The 24,916-nt window shown below is 33.2% G+C and overlaps 1 protein-coding gene across 4 annotated transcripts in view; it reads right to left on the bottom strand.

Annotated features, from left to right (window-relative positions):
* Window positions 1-10,089: 10,089 nt before the first annotated feature.
* cyst (rho guanine nucleotide exchange factor 18 cysts) overlaps window positions 10,090-24,916 on the bottom strand; it is a 39,360-nt gene continuing 24,533 nt past the window's right edge. For all 4 annotated transcript variants that reach the window (XM_080149193.1, XM_080149213.1, XM_080149204.1 and 1 more), the window contains 10 exons: window positions 23,825-23,952; window positions 23,351-23,477; window positions 22,763-23,004; window positions 22,370-22,469; window positions 21,551-21,748; window positions 21,066-21,148; window positions 20,481-20,553; window positions 14,233-14,541; window positions 13,874-14,059; window positions 10,090-12,151 (listed from right to left, as the gene is read on the bottom strand). In XM_080149193.1, coding sequence (XP_080005319.1) covers window positions 11,087-12,151; window positions 13,874-14,059; window positions 14,233-14,541; window positions 20,481-20,553; window positions 21,066-21,148; window positions 21,551-21,748; window positions 22,370-22,469; window positions 22,763-23,004; window positions 23,351-23,477; window positions 23,825-23,952 — 2,511 coding nt within the window. In that variant the 3' untranslated portion in view covers window positions 10,090-11,086. The remainder of the gene's footprint in view (window positions 12,152-13,873; window positions 14,060-14,232; window positions 14,542-20,480; window positions 20,554-21,065; window positions 21,149-21,550; window positions 21,749-22,369; window positions 22,470-22,762; window positions 23,005-23,350; window positions 23,478-23,824; window positions 23,953-24,916) is intronic.

The following is a 24,916-nucleotide window of genomic DNA, read 5'->3' as shown; positions in this document are numbered from 1 at the left end:
GAGGTATATTATCCCGCGAAAGGGAGGTGGGAGATACATGGGGAACCACAAACACACACCTTTAAGTTGGTCACGCCGCGCCACCACGCAGAAGGGGGGGGGGGGGGTTGAGTGTGGTTTTAAATGCCAACAAGTGGAAAGGAAGTATACTATGTATAATAATTAGATTTTTATATACAATTCAAAACTTGAAGATTTTTAAATTTTTTTAATGATTCTTTTTAAAGTTAGACTATTTAAAAACATTTGTAATGAAATAGAAAATATGTAAAAAAAAACATATGTTAAATTTAAATGTAGAAACATTTATATTGCAATTGGGAACAATATGATTTTCATTACAATTCAATTAATTATTTTTATAGAAGTACAATTGAAAAAGATTATTTTATATAAAAATTGTGCTTGAGTTTTTTTCTCATCCAATTTTTGATGTTATTTAATAATATTAATTTTACAACTAGTGAGCTAAAAGTTTAATCCTGACTTTAACTACTCATAGAGGTAATCAAAAAAGGCAGGGGATGGAATAGGTAATCCATGGTGGAGGAGGGGGGAGGGGGGGGTAACAGACGTGTGTGAGTGTGTGTACGTGTTGAGTGGAGGACGTGGGGGAAGAGATTCAGGCAGTTAAATGGACTTTAAAGTAGTTGGGGGGGGGGGGGGGGGTTAAAGAATTCAGGCAGTAAAATATACATTAGTGGGGTTGAGTGGAGAGGGGGGGGGATTCAGGCAGTTACAGGTGATTTGAACGCACGGACCGTATGTGGATGTGAGTTTGTATTTTGTTGGGTGGCATCACTTACGCAAACTGCCATATCAACACAAAATTTTTTATTCAAAATAGCAAATAAATTGGGGGCATAACAGTACCAAAAATGTGAATAAAACAAAGGATAAGTAATGCTGTAGTGATAGTTTTATAATTCTGTTTATCTTAAAATGGCGGAAGTGATGAAACACTACATTTTGTAGGGGGGAGGGTTCTCAAAAAAGGATGGCCAGTTAAAGCTGTAGTTCAAAGGTAATGCATTGTTAAGCTCAATAGAGGGGAGGTATAAAATACCCCTGAGGGTAGGGGTATGGAAAAACACAATTAGGGGTACGGAAGATAATTTTAATTTTAGGAGGGGGGGGGGGATTTTAGGGGAATATGACTTGAAGCATGGAGATAATACAATAATGGAGGGGGCTAGAGCAATTTGGGAGGCATTTTTCTGGCTTACTTGCTTGAAACTAGGACTTCATGCTATAACACAAACACACACACACATACATTTATATACTTACACACATGTATGGCTGTTTAGAACCGTATTTACCTACCTCTCTGGTTGCCAGGGGGGGGGGGGGCTGGTAGGGTGCACCACCCAGCTCTATGCTGCCATCTAAATTCCCCCTTAACTGCATATTTTGGAAGGCACACCTTGGTTCTTCAGCCGTGTTCGAGTCCTGGACATAAACTTTTGATATTTTTGTAATAATTCCCACCCCCCCACTAAAAAAACACTTTTTTAACAATAAGAAATTGAGTTACATATATAACACGTTTGGTGACACAGGGATTGATACACATCATATGGTACAAAACTTTGCTGGATGGATGTTGGTCACATCTTCAGAGGGTATCAACCTGTATATTCATGGATTTAGGGAAAGGTCAACTGTATCACAAGAAGATTAAGAAAATATATAAATTTTACCATGTATTAAATCATTCATACTTTTAAATGAACATGAAAGTCTCTAATGGGAAATAATCCTTATACTAAAGTAACAGGATGTCTGTGTGTCTGTCTGTCTGTGTGTCTGTCTGTGTGTACCGAAGGATCTCGCTAACCGCTGAACCGATTGGGTTCTCCTTAACAGGGTAGATTCTCATATGTCCCGGGAAGGTTTATAACTATTTTGGGGGAGGGTACCACCACCCTCCCTAGAGAAATTAAATTTTTTTAAAATTTACCAATTTTAGAAAGAGAGTTCAACGAAAAATAAGCGTCAAACGTAATTTTTTTTTTAACTTTTTCTTTTAAAATCTAAAATAAGAAATTGAATTATCAAATTCGACTCTCTCCTCCTCAAGTGCCCCTAGAGGCCTCTAGGGGCGTAGCCGCTAGTAAAGTATAAACTACATATTAACAATTAAGCGAATTGTATAAAAGAGAAAGAATTAACAAATGAGCGTTACAGACTGACAGACAGATCCAATGTTACGAAAACAAATAATTAAGCTAATTTACCTACTTCTTTACCTGTATTATTCTTTAGTCCCCTCCCCTCCCCTTCTTGAAGAGCATATACTCTATAGCAGATATGTATGTATATATTTATAAGAACCGTAATTAAAGCATCATTATCGTGTGTACGTATGTGTGTCCGTCCGTCTGTACGTACACTAATGTAGGAAATAATATCAAGCATGCGAGAAATCATTAGTAATTTCACACTAAATAGTAAAAGGATATTTTCATAAAAAAAGTTTCAAAAAAACTTTAAGCAAAAAAGTTCTCCACTCCTTAAATGCATGTTCTATGTTTATGCTTTAATTTCATGGATTAATATCTAGATTATAAGTAAGGTAGCTCGTAAAACTTCTGCCTTAAAAAAGTCCTTTTGTTGAGTTTTTAAAAACTTTTGTTGCTGGTATTGTGAAGCTTTATATATATATTTTTTCATACTGGCCTACTATTGGTCAATTAAAATGTATACTGGCCTGCCATTGGTAATTTAGTATGTGTATTGGCCTATAATTGGTCATTTTTATTGTATGGCGTCATTTTTCATAGGCACTATAAAGAGCTTCGATATTGCTGTTAACAGCCCTACATTTAAATTTATAATAAAACTGTACTTGTCGTTGTTATATCAGTTATGATTTCATTCGATTACAGGTCTGCAAAGTCTTTTAAAAATGTCAACATTCTATTTCTAAGTCAAATGAATTGCATTTCTCCTGTAGAATTATAATGTCTTCCTGAGCATGACCGACAAACAGACGCACCATATGATACTTTAACTGGCTATAAATGACAAGGGGAATCCTCTAAAAAAAGTTTCTAATAGAATTTGAGTTAATCCAATTTACTAATTGAGTTTTGGGCGGAATAACAAAGTATATAATGACATAATTTCAAAAAAATGTGTATGTAATAAACTTTAAATATTAAAGGCGGCATTTTTGAACTATACGTAAATGTCAGTACATATATACATTTACATATATAAATACATATATACTTAAAGAGTTAGAGAAGTTAAGCAATTTTCCCTTGTCATAATATCATAGAGAAAAAAATAAAAGAGAGGAATCGAAGCAACTAGAAGACGAAAATAGGCAGTGGGCCTAGAGGCCTACTCAGCGCTGTTGCCGCGCTAAAATTTATTGCTACTTCACTACTTTTCAAATGGGAGGATTAAAAATTATTTTAAAAAATATTTTTTTACTTTTTACTTTTTCCATATTTAGGGCAAGAATATTAGATTAGATATTTTCGTTTTAATGTTTTAATTAAAAATTACATAGAATTTTATTTTTATTTAAAAAAATTTGTTCATGAAAGATGAATCCTTCTATTTCTAAAAAGGGGGAAATTTTTTTTATAATGAACATTCAGCTGATTCTGACCGCCCACGGCTGTTTGCTAAATATCGCTTTTCTTTTTATTCACATTATTATTTATGATTGACTTACAAAAAGCCCTGGGCGGTTTTTGATTTTCGTCTGCTTCTAAATTTAGGGATGGGGAAGTAGTATTTTACCATGAAAAAGGGGTGAGTATTCATCCTCTTATCCTTTTTCCTTATGCATAATATCCACTTATATTTTAAATCCATTCCTATAACGTATCAATTTCTATACAATATTTTCCTATGGATAATCCGACACAAACCCAAAAATATAATCAGCCGTAAAAATCTTCCCCCAAAGCTTATCATCTCCCACTCCTATTTCCACCTCCTTTTTCTCCATACAAGGAAATGCATACATGTTAAAAAGACACTCTAACAGTTGAAAATATGTTGGATAAAAGTTTATAAGCTATTACAATTGATTGAATATAAAGACTATCATTGTTATTTATCGCATCTTATTATAGACAGATATCCGCGGATATTAAAAAAAATAAATTTAAAAATAAACCCAATCGAAGAGAACATGGCTAGCAAAACCAGGATTAATTTTATGATTTTTAATTTATTATTCGTGGGAAATTGTCTGTAATACGATGCTATGCATAATTTTCATTACACAATTGATGTGAACCGGTTCTAAACCAACGGATATTAACCGGTTTCGATGCCATACTGGAAATTCTATTCTTTCTTCTGCTTTCTCAGACGTGTGACAATTAAAAAATAATTAGAAAATATATGTTAGTCCCTAAACTAAGGATTTGTAAATTCTTTTGGCGTAACACCATTGAGAAAGAGAAATAAATTTTTCTACTAAAGGGTTGATTTTGATTATCATCATTGGTGATGTGCATCAATTATCTCCATTGTCTTTCCCATAAAAAAAGTAGGGATAATTTGAATTTACTAGAATGATATAGGTATTTTTAATACCCCTTCAAAAAACACAACTAAATATGAGCATTCATTCATGTTCTAAAAAGATGAAAGCGTCGTAGTATCCCTTGAAAAAAGGCGCATCCCCACCATGATAGGAAAGATGGGGGGGGGGGGAGATTGACACCCTCTTTAAGAAGAAAAAAAGTCAATGGCACTCAGAAATATAAATGTAAATACAGCTGATAATTACAACATTGCCCAAAAATGATCAACATTGCATTTTTGTGGTATAATCTGAAAAAAACGCCCTTAATAGATCATTTAAATATACTGGCATTAAGACGTTTATAACAAGGACCTTTTTCTTCCAAGTAACGCAGCTTTGGCAAGATATTAATAGTTTTAATTAAACAGAAGTGTAGCTTTACGGTAGAAATAGGTTTTTAGGCATGTACACTATCATAAATGTTATAATTTGATTGGGAAAGCTTTAGATAGATATAAGACTTATATTTTGGGCTTAATTTTACACAACTACATGATTACAAAAAGTTACGGGACAGTTTTCTTTATAATACCGACAATATTAGGCCAACTCCTTAAAAATAGCCTAGCCTAGGAAAATTCATAGCATTTTGCTTAATATTTTTATTTTCACCGAAAAATATATTTTTTAAGGCCACAGCTTACAAAACTCATAGGAAATAAAGGCCATTGCACATTGGGGCAAATCAAGCAAAAAGGGGATTTAATTATTTAGTACCCTTAAAATTCATCCCACAAAAATTTCATTTTATACTTTTTTGTAGGCAACTTAACAACGAACTTGTTTTTTGTTTTTATGTTTTTTCTGTCATTTGTAAGGAACATGGAGATAAAGGTCATTTAATGAAGGTAGATAGAAAATTACCGGAATAACCCCTCCCCGAAAATAGCCCCACTTTACCCTATCCATCTATCTATTAATCTCTCTATCCATCCGTCTATCTATTCATCTATCTATCTATCCGTCTATCTATCTATCTATCCGTCTATCTATCTATCTATCCATCTATCTTTCTATCTATCTGTCTATCTGCATATCCATCTATATATCCATCTAAATATCCATCTATCTAACCATCTATTTATCCAACTATCTATCCATTTATCTATCCATCTATTTATCCATTGATCTATCTATCTATCTATATATATATCTATCCATTTATCTATCCATCTATCTATATATATATATCTATCCATTTATCTATCCATCTATCTATCCATCTTTCTATCCATCTATCTATCCATCTATCTATCCATCCATCTATCTATCCATCTATCTATCCATCTATCTATCCATCTATCTATCCATCTATCTATCCATCTATCTATCCATCTATCTATCAATCTATCTATCCATCTATCTATCAATCTATCTATCCATCTATCTATCCATCTATCTATCCATCTATCTATCCATCTATCTATCCATCTATCTATCCATCTATCTATCCATCTATCTATCCATCTATCTATCCATCTTTCTATCCATCTTTCTATCTATCTATCTATCCATCTATCGATCCATCTATCTATCAATCAACTATTTATCTATCTATCCATCAACTATCCATCTATCCATCCATCTATCTATCCATCTATCTATCCATCCATCTATCCATCTATCTATCCATCTGTCTATCCATTTACTTATCCATTTATCTATCCATATAGCTATTCATCTACCTATCCATCTATCTATCCATCAAAGTGTTTAAAGTGTTAAATTTGGGGTCATGGAATTCAGTAGAAGGGGAGAGGATGGTGTAAAGGGGGTGGATGGGGATTCTTATTTTAGCAAGCTACAAGTTTCACTTAATAATAAATCCATTATAAATGTGGGCATTATTGACATAAATTTTAATTAGCTAATATCTATATTTATAATGATATTATGATTCTTGTTTACTGTTTATATGTATACTAGCGGCTTCGCCCATAGCCTCTATGGGCTTTGCTCCAAGAGGTAATTAAACAAGTATGACAACATCCATAGAATCAAATCTCTGAAATGGAAGGACAAACGAACATTAACACTTGTGAAGTGTCAGAACTGAATATTAATGCATGTCTATACAAAATTGTAATTAAAACTGATTAAATACATGTTTCTGTTTAAGGACATACTGACGTTTTTAGGGCTTCATTATAGAGATCCTTTGCTTATAACACTATACCTTATTGTACTAAGAATAAGTACTAAGTATTCCAAAAATCAGATGAATAGGATATTTTTAACATTCAAAACCATTATTTGTTACCATAAAAGTAAAAAATCAGCTTGTTATAAATAGATGTACGGACTTTCTGGTATCGATTATAGAGTTGCTGTGCTTTCTAAGTCGTACCTAACTGTTGTAGAAAAAGGCATGAAAAGTTTGAAATCGATAGAACAATTCTAGCCTGTTTAAATTAACTAAAAGAGCTAACTGTAACAGACAGACCGATCCTAATTATATAAATATGAAAAATTGAGAGGAATTTCTTTTTTGAAAAATAGCTTTAAACCACCACAGGACCGATATAATCCCTGAAGAGTAGAATCTAATCGGTTTTGTGGTTACCGAGATCTTTTGGTACGGACGGACAGACAAACATACATCAAGCTACTTTGTATTATAGATTAACATCCAGGGATCTAAGGAACAAAACAATAACCGATTAATGTATGTACATCCCCAATATAGATACATTAAATAATAAATTATATTACAAAATTGATTGTCTGTAGATGACAATTAGTGGTTACCCCGGGGGTAAAAATTGATTGGGGGGGGGGGGGTAATTACCCCCCTGAAATCAGTTGGCAGGGGTAAAATTTGTTTACCCCCCAAAAAATTTACCCCCGGGGTGAGGGAGTAATTTAAATTTTATTAAAAATTTAGTATTAAAAATGCGCGCGAAGCGCACAAAAATTTTTTTGTTAGAGATTTTTAATTTCGGGGGGGGGGGGGGTATTTACCCCCCAAAATTATTTAGGGGGGTAAATACCCCCTCCTAAATGGTTGGGGGTGCCTACGACACCCCCAGGGTAGGGTAAATTTTAAATGGGGGGGGGGGGGTAATGGGGCGATTACCCCTTTGGACGTCTCTGGCTGCGTATTTATTAATTTGCATGTTAGGGTTGATGGTCTTATTATTAAAAGCAAAGGTTTTCTATAATTAGGGTAGGTCCATTCGTACGTCCGTCCGAGATAGATAGCTTTTATTCGTTAATTTAAGCATGTTAGAATTGTCCTATCGATTTCAAACTTTGCATGGTGATTCCTGTAGTAGTTAAGTACGATTTAGAAAGCGTAGCAACTCTATAATCATTACCAGAATGTCCGTACGTTCATTTTAAACATGTTGATTTTTCTACTTTTTAAAAGCGAAGCTTTTCTATAATTAGGGTCGGTCCGTCCGTCCGAGATAGTTAGCTTTTATTCGTTAATTTAGGCATGTTAGAATTATCCTATTGATTTCAAACTTTGAGTGGCGATTCCTGTAGTAGTTAGGTACGATTTAGAAAGCGTTGCAACTCTATATTCGTTACCAGAATGTCCGTACGTTCATTTTAAACATGTTGATTTTTCTACTTTTTAAAGCGAAGCTTTTCTATAATTAGGGTCGGTTCGTCCGTCCGAGATAGTTAGCTTTTATTCGTTAATTTAGGCATGTTAGAATTATCCTATTGATTTCAAACTTTGAGTGGTGATTCCTGTAGTAGTTAGGTACGATTTAGAAAGCGTTGCAACTCTATATTCGTTACCAGAATGTCCGTACGTTCATTTTAAACATGTTGATTTTTTTTACTTTTTAAAAGCGAAGCTTTTCTATAATTAGGGTCGGTCCGTACGTCAGTCCGTCAGAGATAGTTAGCTTTTATTCGTTAATTTAGGCATGTTAGAATTGTCCTATCGTTTTCAAACTTTGCATGGTGATTCCTGTAGTAGTTAGGTACGATTTAGAAAGCTTAGCAACTCTATAATCGTTACCAGAATGTCCGTATGTCCATTTTAAACATGTTGATTTTTTTACTTTTTTAATAACAATTTTTTATGTGATAAAATCATCCGATTTTTTTATTACTGATTCCTATTACAACAAGGTACAATATTATGAGCGAAGCATCTCTATAATCAAGTATTAAAATGTCAGTATGTCCTTAAACAGAATTCTGTATTTAAGAAGTTTTGCAACAAATTTACGTATAATTTTGTCAAACCTTATATTTTCATATTTTGTATATTCAGTTCTGACACTCAACAAAAGTTAATGTTCGTCTGTCATATCGTTTCAGAGCTTCGCTTTTATGGATGTTGTCATCCTTGTTTAATAACAATTTTTTATGTGATAAAAACATCCGATTGATCTGATTTTTTTATTACTGATTACTATTACAATAAGGTACAATATTATGAGCAAAGCATCTCTATAATCAAGTATTAAAAATGTCAGTGTGTCCTTAATCAGAATTCAGTATTTAAGAAGTTTTGCAACAAATTTAAGTATAATTTTGTCAAACCTTATATTTTCATATTTTGTATATTCAGTTTCAGAGCTTCGCTTTTATGGATGCTGTCATCCTTGTTTAAAAACAAATTTTTATGATATCTAATTATCCGTTTGATCTGATTTTTGGCATATTGATTCCTGGGACAACAAAGTACAATATTATAAGCGAGGCAACTCTATAATCAAGTCCTAAAAATGTAAGTATGTACATACATAAACATTATCCTGTATCAAGCAGTTTTTCAACAAATTTACTTCGACTCTTCGGAGTTCTCGCTAACCACTGAACCGATACCAATGGATATACTATTATTTTATTTTATATCAGATTATCTAATTAAGTGAAACTTGCAGCTGGCTAAAAAAAAATCCCTTTCCATCCCCTCCCCTCCTACTGGAAGAACAAACAATAGAGGAGTTAGTGATAAAATTGACAACACTTTTTTTTTACATATCCTACTCCCATTCCGATATACTAAACAGTGAAGGTTTATATCTATCTTAGGAGGGTAGAGTCACCTTCCAAAAGAAATAGTCAATAGAAAAAAGATAACCGTCCAAAAATTTTAGGGCTTAAATACAACTCTAATCAGAGACTTTTACAAGAAATTTCATATAGAGTAGAGCAAATTATGAAATTTCCTAGAAGCATTACTGACATACACAAAGAGCCTTCAAAACAATCAGCCATCTATCCATATATAAAAGTAAGAGGATTTCTTTTTGTCTGTCTGTACCGAACCAATTCGCTAAATGGTTGTTCGTACAGTGCAATGTTCTCAAAGATCCTGGGAAGGTTTTTAACTTTTTTGAGGGCGAGGAGGGTACTACCACCTTTTAATTAGAAATCCCTAATTTTTAAAACGAAAAAAACTAAAATTGAAAATTGGGGAGAGTATGACTCCCCTCCAAGTCCACACGTCAAGTGCCACTATTAGAAAGATAAATTAAATAGAAGACGAATACCAAAATTGATGGACAAACAGGCGGACAAAGTTAGTTAAAGAATAGCTCGATAACAAATAAATAAACAAGTTTTAAGAATGGATAAGTTTGTATATTTACAAATTAATAAATACAATATTTGGCTTTAACAAGAGCAAAATATACTAAAGTACAACTACTATTTTAATTAAAATAACCAGTTAAAAATAAAAAGGAATGAAAAGTAAACGGTGATCTTTTTCAAATACATTGTGATTAATTGTAATAGAACATTTTATAAAATTGATCTAAATACAAAGATAGATGTATAATAAAATATTCTTCTATTTAAGTAGAAATGAAAGCGATGTAGCAACGAATATAAATATTCTGGCTCTTAAATTTCCACCATTATAATGTATTCTTTAGTGATACATTAAAAGCTTTTTAGATGGTGGAAAATGGGAGGCCATAAAAATTTTCATAAAATAGTGCTAAACGCCTGTTTCTTATAAATATTCCCTGTAAGCATTTTGGTTGCAATTAAATCATAATACATCGACAAATGTTTAAAGGGAATATCGACAATATTCATTGACGAAAAAAATGTTTGAAGATAATAGGGATTTGCCAATTTATTTATCTAGGCTTTTTGTAAAAAGGAAATATTTAATATATTTGTAAAATACACATACATAAAAATTGGGGTTGATTAATACAAAACCATAAATATTTCGAGAAAAGGGGGGATTGTATAGAAACACCAATCGAATGGTTTTTCAGCATATCCCCCCTTCATCTCAGAAACTATCATTGTCGAACATTAAGCAATTATTAGAATCTAAAATTTAAAACTAAGTGATATATTTTTTTTTATAATTTAAAATAGAATAACATTCAAGACTATAATTTTATAAAGGGAATAATAATAAATGCATATGTATAATATATATCAAAGAAAAAACAATAAAACAATCCCTTATTTAAGTATAACAAGTACAGAAAGATTCGTTATTTTTTCTCAAAAAGATTCGTCTAGTATTAATATTAATAATAATAATAATGTATATCACACTAAATCAGAAAATTAAAAATTTTTAAGTTTTTGTCAGAAAAAGAAAACTTCTTCGCCTGTATCTGAATAGTTGACCCTGTGAAGCATGGGTTGGTGGTGGGACTGATGGGGGTGCCCGTGATGGCTGTGCGGGCCGCCATGGTGCCCGCCAATCATGGCACCCGCCGATCTATCCCCGCCGTTACCGCCAAATCCATGTGAAGTCATATTGGGCGGCGGAGAGGCCTCAGCGCTCCCACTGCTTCCCGCGGTTGACATGACAACTCGCGGCTGTGATGATAATTTTGGCAGCGTATTGCTGCTCGACATTGGCCGCCCCGACATAGCGGCGGGTGAGCTGCCGGTGCGTGCGTGCGAGCTAGTGTCCTCGCCCCGGTAGGTTGGCCGACCCACACGATCCTCGGCAAAGCTAGAGCTCGACAGCTTTTGATATCCCTTTGGCGAGACACCTGTGCCCCCGCTAGCGGCTGCAACCACCGACAACGATGAAGTTGAATTTTTCTTGTCCGATTCAGAAAGTTTGTAAGGCAAGAGTTGTTGCGTGCCACCGACTCCGGCTGCCGCCGCCTGCTGTTGCAGACTCGTGACACTCGGCCGTGTCACGCTGCTATTCTTTTTCTCCCTGTTCTTGTTGCCGCCGGCGAGCGATAGCTTGGCCAACTTTGATGGAATTTGCTGTTTCACTTCCACAACTTCGCCCTTGGTCTGAATGGTGGCAGACAAGAGATTCTGATTGACAAGACTGGCGGATGAATTGCTGGCACTTACAACCGACACCCCGCCGCCGGCCAAGGAGGCACTACAGCTGCCGGTTCCTGCCAACGAATTCGCCGCCATCGGCTGTCCCGACGAGGTCACCATTTGAGCAGTGCCGCCTTTGCGGCCGGCAGAGTTGACGCCCGAGCCGTCAGCGGCCGGGGAGACTGCTTTGCGCACCTCCATGATAAAGTGGGGCTGGTCCTGCTGTTGTGTTTGGCTGGCGCCTATCACAGTCATGTTCGGCGATATATCGATGCCCTGCGCCTTGAGCGCCTCCAGCTTTCTGTACAGCTTGTCGCGCTGCTGCTCCACGTCCTTCTTCTCCTGTTCAAGGCTTGCCTGAAAAGTTAAACAAATGAATAATTAAGGACAATCATTTGCAAAATAATACCTAACTTTGACAGACTGAAAAGTTAAAGGAAAAATATATGGAGGTAGATTTTAAACTTAAGGGTGGTCAAAGTTGATTTATCTGATAATTGTAAACAGAAGAACACTTGTACACTCGTAACAGTACAAAATTGATAAATAAGCACAGCTTCGTTTTCAGTTGGAATCTAAAAATCATCTTATTTATATAAAAATAACAGGATGTCTAGAGTTTGTCAGGCTTTGTGTGTGTAGTGAAAAATCCCATGAATCTCTGAACCTATATGGTTCTCCTTTCCAGGGAAGTTTCAGTGAGAGTACCACAACCCTCACAATAGAAACCACCCTAGAAAAAAATGAACCCTAGGTTCAGTACTAGTGGCTGCGCCCTAGCTTCTAGGGACTCTATGTATTCGAAGATTAAAATAGCCAAAAACAATGCCAAGACTTAAATATTAGATTGAAATAGCCTAAAACCACTCTGAGATGTGAAGCTATACAAAAATAGTAAACTATAATAAAAATCTTACGGTTCAGACGAAGAAAATTGACTGATTTATTTCATAGGATAAGTTTAATTCTAAAGTTGGCTAAAATATATCTTAAACTTTTAATTAAACTTATAATAAACTTTACAAAAATATTGTTCTTAACACTTTAAGAGTAAAAAAAGGCAAAATTATAGACACCAATTTCCTGTTAATTTATATATATTTATCTGACTGTCTCAAGAAATGCAATGCAAGTTTGTTATTAAATACAGGAATAAGAGAATGGTCATGCATTGAATGGTGTAAGTTCGAGTCCCGACCGCACAGCGTTATGCTGCTATGTCTGGCGCGTGACACTAACTTTTACCCGTAAATATGCGCAGACATAGTTAGGTCTTGATTGACCATTAGATTGCACAACCATTGTTTAACGACCTCTATTGAGCAAATTTTGACTATTTTTTCCGCCATAAGTCCTGTATTGTTGCATTTGGGTCTTTTTTTACCATCTTCATTATGACATGGCTTAAGATAATAAAACTTGTAAGAATATAATTTAGTATAATATAGAGACAGTTCTTCCATTCCTGGAATGAAACTCATTAATTTTATTGAGATAAAAATGTCACAATAAAAATGTTCAATGTGTCTAATGATGGGAGTGCAAAAAGAATGGAGACACATTATTTTGCCTTGCCAGAGAAAGTGAGAAAATTGATCAATGTTTAGATAAAATGTAATTTGTCCTAACATGCATGTTGTATAATGCATGCTGTAATTGTTGTCACCGAAGTTATAAATTCAGATTTGAAATAAACGGTAGTTTTAACCGAAGGAACATATTTAATTTTCAAGAACAATGTCTCTGTCCCTAGCCTAATGACAAGAGTGCAAAAAGAACAGTGATAACCATTATTTTGCAGAAACCCTGCAGTCATTTAATTTCAAAGTGAAAAAAAAGCTTTTTCTTTTGTAGTAAAATGACCATATCGAGTTCAACAGCTTACAAAAAAAGTGTTGCTGTTTGCAAAAAAAAGGGTAGGTAATCCCAACGTTTTCGAACATAAAATTTTTTAAAAATTTACATTGTGTAAAATCCTACACAGGGAAAGGTAGACGCCAGTACTGCAACAATTCGAACCCGCAGCCAGATGCCATAAAATAGCTGTAACATAAGTCAAGACAGTCATCATTGTGTTACCTGTAATTTTGCAAGAGCCTCCTGTTTTGTCCTGAACTCTCGCTCCTGTTCCTGCTTCACAATTGCCCATGTCCGCCTGTCTTCAGCCAGCTCGTCCTGCTGTGTGCGCAGATGCTCCAGCTGCTGGTTCTGTTTGTACCTGCCAAGTCCTAGGGCAGCTTTCTCCTTCCATTCACATACCTCTACCTGCAAATATTATAGAATTGATAAATCAAAGTCTAAATTTTCTTTATTTCAGTACTATATGAGGTAAAACATGCAAATTTGCCTTTAAAGAAATAAAATATTTTTTTAAGTAAGATTCCAATTTCATAACTTTAGGTTTCACCTCTTGATTTTCAGTATAAATTGTGCCTTACCTTTAAACTGCCGTGACTTGTAAACTTCTCCGACACTATGCACAAAATATTATTCAGGTGATGTGTGAGCTGAGTCACAGCCGGGACGTCAGCCTCGGAAACACTTGCCTCACTGCCCGCAGGATCAGATTCCCCGCTAGCACCGCCATTAATGTCGTCTTCGATGCTGACCAGCTGGTCCGAGTCCACGGATTTTTGCGCGCCACCCGGCAGAGTGGAGGCAATTTGTAACGCGGCATTGATCTCTCTGAGCACGTCGTCTGATGTGTACTCGCTCTTCTGCTCTTGTACAAGCTTCGTGTATTCAATCTGAAATAAACCATAATTAAATCAAAATACAATCTATAGGATTTTAATCAATAAACTGTTGTTTACATAGAACAAAACAGACTATATTAAATACTTAAAACCGGGCCCAATTTTATTTTAAAAATGCTATTTGAGGATTACTGTATCACTCGTGCAAATATTTTTTATGAGGTCATCTTCTAACTTTATTAACCGAATCAAAGTTAAAAAAATATATTTCTTCTAATTTAAAAGTCATCAAATGTAGATGAATAAATAGTAAAAAACCGTTACCAGTTTATCATGACAAATACTTTTCTGCTTTAATATACCCGTTGCACGATTTTTAAAATTTGAAAAAAGTTGCGACACTACTCTATAAGTCACTGAAGTCAGTACTTCTAAATTGTTCAGTGTTCACGTTCTAATTTGCATTCCAAATAAAATAAGTGTTCAGGGATAAGACAATGAGAAAAAATTTATATACAATATCAATGATGATAAATTTGAATTATTCCATTCAAAAGATAAAAATTATTAGTTGAAAAGTTTGGACACTACTTGTTCGGAACCAACCATATTATATCATTAAAAGTACCCAAAGTTACTAAGCCAGTAAACAAGATAACGTGATATCAAAACTTTGGTTACCATTACAATTTTGCTTATTTAGGAACAATTAGATTTTAGCTAATACTTATTTTATTGTTAAAATAAGCTTGGATGTTATTGAACAAAATCATCCTTGCTTAAAACTTAATAACATTTGTATTAAAAGAAGGAAAATATAACAAGTTGACATATGTTATTAAAGTATAATCTCACAATACACTTCATATTTTTACAGTAACAAAATATAATAATGGATAATTAACAGTTTCTTATGTTGTACTTTTACACATACGAAAGTAGTTCAACTGTATAATGGCAAATATGCTATGTTGAAAATATTTATCCAAATCAAAAATTGGCAGGGATCTACGGGGATAAGACAATGATCGATACATCCCCAATGATGGTACACAAAATTTCCCCTTCTGTAGATTAAAATTTGTATTTAAAACATTTGAATACTCAACTCAATTAAGAAACCAGTCATAAATTCACTAAAGTCTCCGAAGTTGTTTAAGTTAACAAATAGGAAACCGTTTTTATAAAACTTTGGGGACTAATGTAATAAACAGCTATTGTCCCCTCTCTATCTGCTAAATTAGTCATATCAAAAATTGATATTCTATGTACTAAAGTAACAGGATGTGTGTCTGCTTGTATGTGCTTATGTAAGTTTTAAATATTATTATTTCTACTCAAATTGAATTTCTATATATTTTTAAAGAAAATATTGATTAGCGGCTATACGATAATTTCAATGGTATAAACAATCTCTATTTACAATTTTTTACTGTAAAGGTAAAAAACAACCAATATTGTGAATTGTTTATTCGAAGAATTAGATTGAAATTCCTTTAGTCTTTAATATTTATATATTTAGTTCATTAAATAGGTATAAGCTTAAACCCTTCCAAAAAATATTATTTGTCGAACATTAGATTTAAAACACTTTTTAATGTAATCTAAAGAAAAAAAGTTAAAAAATGAACAAAATTGAAATAAAATTTGAGCCCCCAAGAAGTTGTGTATTATATTATTAGAACATCTGTTCTATCTGTTCTAGTCTGGCACAGATAAACACAATGCTTACGTAGCACAGTTAAATCAAATATATTTTATGGGACAAAAAAATGATGCTTGCATCTTTCCCTTTAAGTGCCTAGCGAGCAAGAAAACCCTACTATTTGAAATGATTTTAAGATAAGTAGGGTAAGGGGGGGGGGAAATTTCGGTTTTTTTCCGGTTTTTTTGAAAAAAAAATGGGGTAAATATTAATATTTTCAAATGAAACCAAGACCAGTAGAAAGCTTACGGAAAGGACTATCAGGTCCTAAAAGGACATTATCCTAGGACTTTTAGAAGTTGGCCGTAATTGACCGCAAAAAAGTTACCGATATTTCCCCACCACCGGGGGAAATATCGGTAATTTTTTTCAACCTAAAAAAAATCGATGAAAAACGGCCAAACGGCCAGTCGAACATAAATAATCATAATTAGTATAGGTTATAGGGATTATCCACAAAAAGTTTCATAATGATCGGACTATTCCTTCTATGTTAAAAATGAATTTTTTTGAAAGACGCGAATTTTCGATTTTTTTTTTCGAAAATTTTTTTTTTTAAAAACTTAAAATTAATATAAGAAAAAAACGTATTTTATTACTTTTTAGGCCTGATCCTAAAAAAGCTCACATTGAACTATAGATTTAGCCCTAAAAACATGAAAATTGATTAAAAATTGACCCAAAAATTTAATTTGAAGCATAAGTGTCATCTTTGCAAAAAATCTTGACTACACTTTAACCTTAAAAAAATCGATGAAAAAAGGCCAAACGACCAAACAAGCGTAAAAAATCATAATTAGTATAGGTGATTGGGATTAACCACAAAAAAATTCATAAAGATCGGACTATTCCTCCTATGTCAAAAATATTTTTTTTTCAAAGGACCAGAAATTTTGATTTTTTCCTCGCAAAATTTTGATTCAAAAAATAAAATTATTTTTTTTTTTTGTTTTTTATCTGTTCTATTCATTTTTAGGCCTAATTCTTAAAAAGTCCATATGGAATAATAGATTTGACAAAAGAAAACATGAAAACATGACCTTAAAAGTTGAATTTTAATTTCTTTTGAAATTACCGATTTTTCCCCCGGCGCCAACTTTGGTCATTTTTGAAAAAAATATTAACCCGATTTTAAAGCTCTCAACGGATTTGGAAAAAGCGGGCAATTTCTAGTTCAAAAAAATTTTCAGATCAGCTCTAGGTCTTACCAATTTTTGTGTAGGTCGATCTTTACACACCTACTAAAAAATTTTTGGAAAAAAAAATTTTTCGTCCGACTTTGAGACCCAATAAGTACCCTTAATATTCATCTCACAAAAAATTCATTTTATACTTTTTTGTAGGCAATTTAATAAGGAACAAATTTGCTTTTATGTTTTTTTCTGTCATTTGAAAGGAACATGGAGAAAAAGGTCATTTAATGAAGGTAGGTCGAAATTACCGAGAATAGCCCCTTACCGAAACTTCCCCCCCCTTACCCTAGGGAGTAGTTTATTTTCTTTATGCTTAACTATTGAGCTGCGTAGGGCCCTAACCCCAAGGGACTTTACTGCCCTAACTCTACAGGGCTACCCTCTACCAAATTCAACCTAACCTGATATAAAGAGAAAAAAACATGAAATCACATCAAAAGAGGGGCCGGGGGGCGAGGTTTCCTATGATCGCTAGGCACTTAATGGGAAATCACAAAAAAAATAATACGAGTGGTTCATAATTAAATCAAAATAAACCAATCTAATCGTATGATTTGATTTACTGCATAATGATTAAGAAAAGAGATATAATACAGTTTGTCTTATTACTATCCTATTATATAGAGTAGCAAAGATTTAATTGTTTGTCCGATAAGATAACGGTAACTACTGAAAAAATTAAGTTGTCTATTTATAGAAGCTTCTTGAGTTGTAAATTATTTTATTTTTGCACTCCATTTATTATATGCTAGTGACTCAACCTCTAGTTTCTTAATGGAACATATTTCAAATTTATTTAATATCGGCCAATAAAAGAAGCAAATAATCCAAAGTGTCTATTACTAGCAAAGAAGAGACGAGTTTATCGCTTAGAGCATTTTTTTCAGTCTCATTTCAATTCTATGTGTTGATCTATCATTTATTCAGTGTTTTGTCATATCCACCAAAGAACCGTTTTTTTCAAATAAACAAAAGCTAATATCATCTAATGAAAGAAGCGTAGATACTCAAAAATAAGGTCAATCCATACGCAACAAGATTATAGTAAGATAATAACAATTACGCATTTGTTTGACGAATTTTAATATTGAACACATACGAAATTATGTTATATAATATTTTCATTTCACATACTTTATTTTAAATCTCTATTTTTAATTTGTTTAAATCATATTGCTGCGCTACATTTAGATATAATTTTGCTAGTTAAGTTAATCATTAACATTTAAAGTAACAGAAAAAAAGAAACTTGCAATTATAGTATTTCTATAAAATGTTAATTGCTATATATGTATAAAACTTGGTGGATTTGAAAAAACACCAATTTATTGTTGTCTTATGGTTCCACGGAGTTCAACGACTTTTTCAAACGTACACTGCAATTAGTAGTAGTCGATTTTTTTGATAAATTATCCAAAAATAAATTTGATTTTTTTTATAACTATGTAGCGTCGCTTTTGTACAATTATTTGGATTCGTGCTTACTTTTCTATAATTTTTGTTTATTTTTTGTACTATCTAAAAGTTTTAATCTTGTAAATTGCAGAGATATTTTAGGTAGGGAGGGGGGGGGGGGCATTATACGTCCGTCTGTACTTCTATCTAATATATTGGTGTTTTGGACTAATATTGCTTGTGTGCATGTAATTATTTTTCAAATAAGTGTACGAAGTTGGGTGATTATTCAAAGTAAGAATGCAATTAGCAAGCAATAAGTCATTATTACAAATAAGAAATAAAACGTCTAGTATTAGATAGATAAAACTATTGATATTTAATCGAAGTATTTGTACTAGGGACGGCAATCCGTCAAATTTTTGGACCGGATTCGGATTCTTACAAGAATCCGTCCAAAAAATGGCGGATTCCCGCAGATTCCGGATTCTAGCAATATTTTAAAAGGCTTGTTTAAAAATTTAAGTGCTACATATGTCCTAAAAATTAATGTTCTTGGTGTTCTCTATAATTCATTCGAGAATCTAAAAGATTTTATATATAATGATGATAATCTTTGCCTTAAAAAAGGAGAAGATAAAAGAAAAAAATCAAGACGCTAATTTTAGCCTACCAATTAAGATTCCGAATACGCTATTAAAAAACGGATTCCGGACTCGGATTCCAAAATTGACCTAAATTTGGGCGGATTCCGGATTCGGATTGCCAACCCTAATTTGGACATTTTTATAATCAAGAACAAAGAAACGATGCACCCTAACGTCAACATACGTTACTAAAACTGCCTTTTTAAAAAAATCCACAGTTTAAATAGTAATGACTTTACTTTAGTTTTATTTAGCACTTAAATAAAGTTTATTGGCCTCAGGGAACATTAGGAGACATAAGCACGAAAGTGGCTTATTTGACACAAAAAAAGGTATTTTGAGAATTTTCTCCTATAGGCATTCCTATTGTGTAAAGCAGTAATGTTTTTTGTCTGAAGCTTAAAATCTACTGAATTAATCGAGTTGTACTTTTCAGAGAAGCTTCACTTAGATCAGGGGATGTTTTAGATTTAAGGCTTGGGATGGGATGGATTCAGACCATTTATCATTGTTTTAATACAGATCTCTATAATTAGATGCTAAGGACGTAACCGCTATTAATGAAGCTAAATATCTCGGAAATAGCTCAACTAAACGGGTTTTACTCTCTGGGTTTTAGGCTATTTTCCCGACTTACCTTTCTCTAAAGGCAACTATTTTAATTTATGTTGATTAAGCAAAGCATAATAATTGTACTTTTAAAATTTCTGAACATATATTTCAAATCTGGGCCAAATCTTTGGTTAAAGACAGAATTTGTACTTTTAAACAAGGACTATTAAATACAATAGTTACTTAGCTGTTTGAAATGTTTGAAACATATGGACATATAAAACAGAGATAGGGAGTTCACAATTAAAGAATTAATTCACAGAATTATCGGACAACCAAATATTTTAAAGCATAAATTTAGCAAAATTTTGGGGAGAGTTATGCTATTGCTTTTTTTTGAGTTTAATCTTAGTAACAATAAATAATAATACTTACATTAGTACATATTGATTAAAATCGAAATTTATGTCTAAACTTAATAAAATGAAAAAAGTTTACCTCTGGAAGTTTATGTTGTATGCCAAGTTCTTCAAAAATATCTGCAAAAACTTGCATCTTTGCCTCCATTGTCCTAATAATATAACATTTTTAATCAGAGAAAGAGGAGACATTGGGCTCTTTATTACACTAGTACCCAAAGTTTTTATAATATTCTATTTCTCAAGTCACACCAGATTATGGGCAGAGGCATTCTTCTTAATATTCTCTGGTTAAGCAGCAGTAGAAACAATTTTAGCCTTGATTTATCAATGCGCAGGGCATGCATTGATTAAAATTCTTTAATAACCAGGGATCGCAAGAGATAAGACAATGAATGAAAAATAGAAGTAAACTCTAAGTTATTATGATTAACCCTTCTTAAAATCATCGGTGGACAAGTTTTAACATTGTAAATTTTTGCAATTAAATTAAGATTTTATTTCAGTCCACAAAATGTTTACGCCATCAAAAAGGAGGGCGCTATAAAAGTTAAATGCCTTCTCTCTCCTTGATTAAAATCATGATTTCCAAAAACAATCCAAAGAATGCTTGAAACTGCCTAAACAAGGTTGGCTGTTACAGATATCCTAACTTAAACTATACCTGGCAAGGTCCATATCTCTTTCCCTGAGCTCGCCAACCTTCTGCTGCATGCGCATGTACTTAGTAGACAGGTGACGTCGACCCTGAAAAAAAAAGCTTTTAAAAACCTGTAGGTATTTGGTTCTGTCTCTTTCAATAATCTTATGAATTAATATAAGGCTATAAAAAGGTTATTTCTGTATATATTATTGTGCCCACTTTGATTAGTTTTCAGGCTTTCTCTCCTCTTTTTTAACTGTTTGGTTTTACCGCATAAGGTTTTTATTCTAACCATTAAATTGTTCTGAACCTTCAAATTTTTTTCTCAATATACATTTGGTCATCATTTCTCTTTACTTTGTTTTAAACAGTCTTCCTTAGTAGCTTCTCTTTATTCTTTTCTTTTTTCATCCCCTTTTTAGTTTTCCTATTCTCATCTCACTATCATTTCCCTTTTTCTTAGGATTTGAATTATTAGGTAACGTATGAGGCCTTTATATAAATACCTTTTCCATCTCAATCTCCAGACTGGACTCTGCCAGTGACCCGCCGCCACTCAAGTCTACCGCCCGCCGGATCCCATTGATCCAGTCCTGGCGGTCGCGCGGCTGTACGACGGCCAACTCGTACACGTCGGGTTCCGACTCTGTGTCACCGGTGGTGCTGATTATCTGCAGCGCTTTGTTGTCACTTCCTGGCTTCTCCTACAAAGTAAAATATTAATAACAATAGGAAAGGCAATCATAATCCAGCGATTTTTTACACCAAAAGTAATGTAAAAGTCCGGATTTTAGCATAGGTTTGTCCGGAATCCGAATATGTTTTTTTTAACAATCCGAATCCGAGTTTATGAAAAGTGACATTATTTTTCTTTTGTATATAGGCCTGGAAAGGTAATATAATATCTGAATTTGATAACAAGCAAATTCAGTGTCTGCTTAACTTTTTAAAGGATTACTGGTTAACTACTGTCAAACAAAATTCAATATTAAAAAGTTACTGATAAACGCCCGATATTCTACACACTCCGTTTTATTATTATCAAGTTAAAACAATAGAGGAGGAAGGGGTTAAATAACTGAATGTCCACATCCCGTTGAACCTATGCCGACTTTCAATTAGGTCTTTGAAAATCAGCCAATAGCGTCTCAAATATTAACACAGCCAAGTGGCTACAAAAGAGCAGAAAGAAATTTGCTAGTAACCAAAATAATATGTATATCCCCACCACTGGATCCAGGTAGATATCTAGATTATGAATCTATACTTATATGTACATTTATTGAATCATTGAGTAATTTTAAACTTGAAAAAAACTATTTTACCTTTGCTAACAAGGTGTGTACTGGGACAATGCCAGTCCTGTTTTCCGGAGATACAAACACATACTTCTGACTTGATTCTTGTAAAAATACCAGAACATCACTAAAATTAGGAAATAATATTTGATAAATATTCTTTTAAATAAACTATGTAAAGAAAAAAATGAAGGATATTTTGCAAATTTTCAAAATAAGCATTTAGGCATAAGTATTTGGCCCCTATCAAAGACAAAGTTTAAAAAGATTCAATTTTTGTACATTGCAAACAAAAAAGTTTATCAAGCATAAAATACATTTAAGATTTAACATTTTTGTACCTATTGAAATTATTTAAAATATATAACAACTTAAGCATTACATTTACAACTAAATACAGCAAAAAAATAATTTTATTACCTTAAAACAACAATATTAACAGGTGTGGGTGCGGGGCTCCTGTTCCCCCGACTGGCACTGACGGGGCCCGACCCCGAGATCTGGGGGTGGGTCAGGGTGCACACACCCTCAAACAGCAGTTTGCGATTTTCCATGAGGAAGTCAGACTTTTTAAATTTTCTTCCGTCAATTTGAATGTAGCTTTTAGCGTCCAGCTTGTTGTAAATTTCTATCAGACGTTGTGCTCTCTCTTTTTCAGCAACCTAAAAAATTTAGAATTAAAAATTAAAATCAATTTTATTGAATCTAAAAAGGTTTATAACTTATCAAACATCTTTCTGAGTTATGTGAAATCAAGTAAAACACACATATATGAGGATAGTCAATAAAACTTCCCTAAACCTTATTTAGAATGAGTAAAATAACAAAATAACCCTGGATATGAATTACCTAATTTAAATCAAATTAATTGCAATAAAAAATGAGTTTCTTAGTTCTAATAAAGGAATTGCAGGAAAGCAAAACACAATTTTGGAAGATTTTCATTCTATTCGAACAGAAGTGAAAAATGTGTATAGCATCATCCTAATGCAATGAAAACTAATTCACCTGTCCATTAACATCAACAAGAATAGATTTGACAAGTCTATGACAAATCTCCAACTTTTTCCTTTCTTCTGGTCGGTCCTTGGCCGTCTTGATCAAGGGCTCAATCAACAAAGGGTATTTGGTTATCCTAGAATAATAAACATTTTTTAATTCTATCCTTAAAAGTACAAACAAATCAAATATTCATCTAAAAAGACTTCATTTTCCTCTAAAATATCATTGTGATTAAGAAATATTTATTTCTATTTTCTAAAATTTATAGCTCTAAAAATATCAGTTATTGATTTATGTAAAACCTTTTTTATATTCTGGTGTGGAAATGTATATAAAACAATGACGTGTGCATCTTTAAATAATAAACGAATATAAAATAAGGGCTGCAAAGAATATAAATCATCTTTTTTTAAAGAACAAAACTTTACATTTTTTAATCTTTTCATTATTTTTTAAAGAGATAATGATAAATCTTCTTACCTAGTAGAAATAGTAAGAATACACTCTGGAATCCCCATCTTTCGTAGCATGGGGTTCTGACTAGATTGCTGTACAAACTCGTGGAAGCGACGGTCAGTCTTCAGCAGGTCCTTGTACAGGTTGACCGCCTGAAAGCAAATAAAATATTATTAAAATGACGACAACATTGAGTAGATGCAGTGTGGCCACAACCAAAAAAATACTGATACTGAAGAAAAAAAAGGAAATACTGAAAATACTGAATCCTAAAATAAGAAAAAATACTGAAATACTGAACAAAAAATACAAATACTGAATAAGTATTTTTTTTATATGATTCCTCATTTCAAAATTTCATATATCATAGCTTTATTATTAGGGGGATTTTTTAAAGATCTTTTAATTTTGCCTCTTAGATTTTCTTGCACCAATTAAGCAGAAAATATCAAATATCTTAAAAATTTATATTTGAGATGAAATTGAAAAAAAAATGTATATTACCATCATAGACGTCCAAGCTTTTTATTTTGGGGGGGGGGGGGGTAAAATGGCGCGCGAAGCGCGCCGCAATTTGTTTTTACCCCCCCCCCAAAAAAAATTTTACCCCGGGGGTAAAATTTGCTTGGGGGAGGGGGGGGGGGGGGTAATTAGTTACCCCCCCTAAAATCTGCTGGCAGGGGTAAATTTTGTTTACTCCCTCCAAAATTTACCCCCCGGGGTAAAATTTTTTTGGGGGTAATTTAAGTTTTATTAAATATTTAGTATTAAAATTTTTTTTGTTAAATTTTAAATGGGGTGGGTAAAATGAAAATAAAATTCGTTTGGGGGGGGGGGGGGTAATCGCCACTTTACCCCCCCCCCCTTGGACGTCTATGAATACCATAAAAAAAGCAAAATTAATGTACAAAGTTATAGGGTAATTTAAAGTAAAGTGAGGCGCGAAGCGCCGAAAAAAATCTGACATCAACTACTTGAAAAAACATCTTATTTATGCAAAAAAATTTGGAATTTAGGAAATAATGAAAATACTGAATCATGAAAATTTCCAAAAACTGAAAAATACTGAATAAAATTTTCAAATACTGAATATTCAGTATTTAAGATAAGATAAGA

This window comes from Acartia tonsa, chromosome 2 (assembly GCF_053477335.1).
Source record: "Acartia tonsa isolate MP-2025a chromosome 2, ASM5347733v1, whole genome shotgun sequence".
NCBI lineage: Eukaryota > Metazoa > Arthropoda > Copepoda > Calanoida > Acartiidae > Acartia > Acartia tonsa.
Note: the sequence above shows the minus strand (reverse complement) of the source record. Positions and strands in the feature narration are given on the sequence as shown.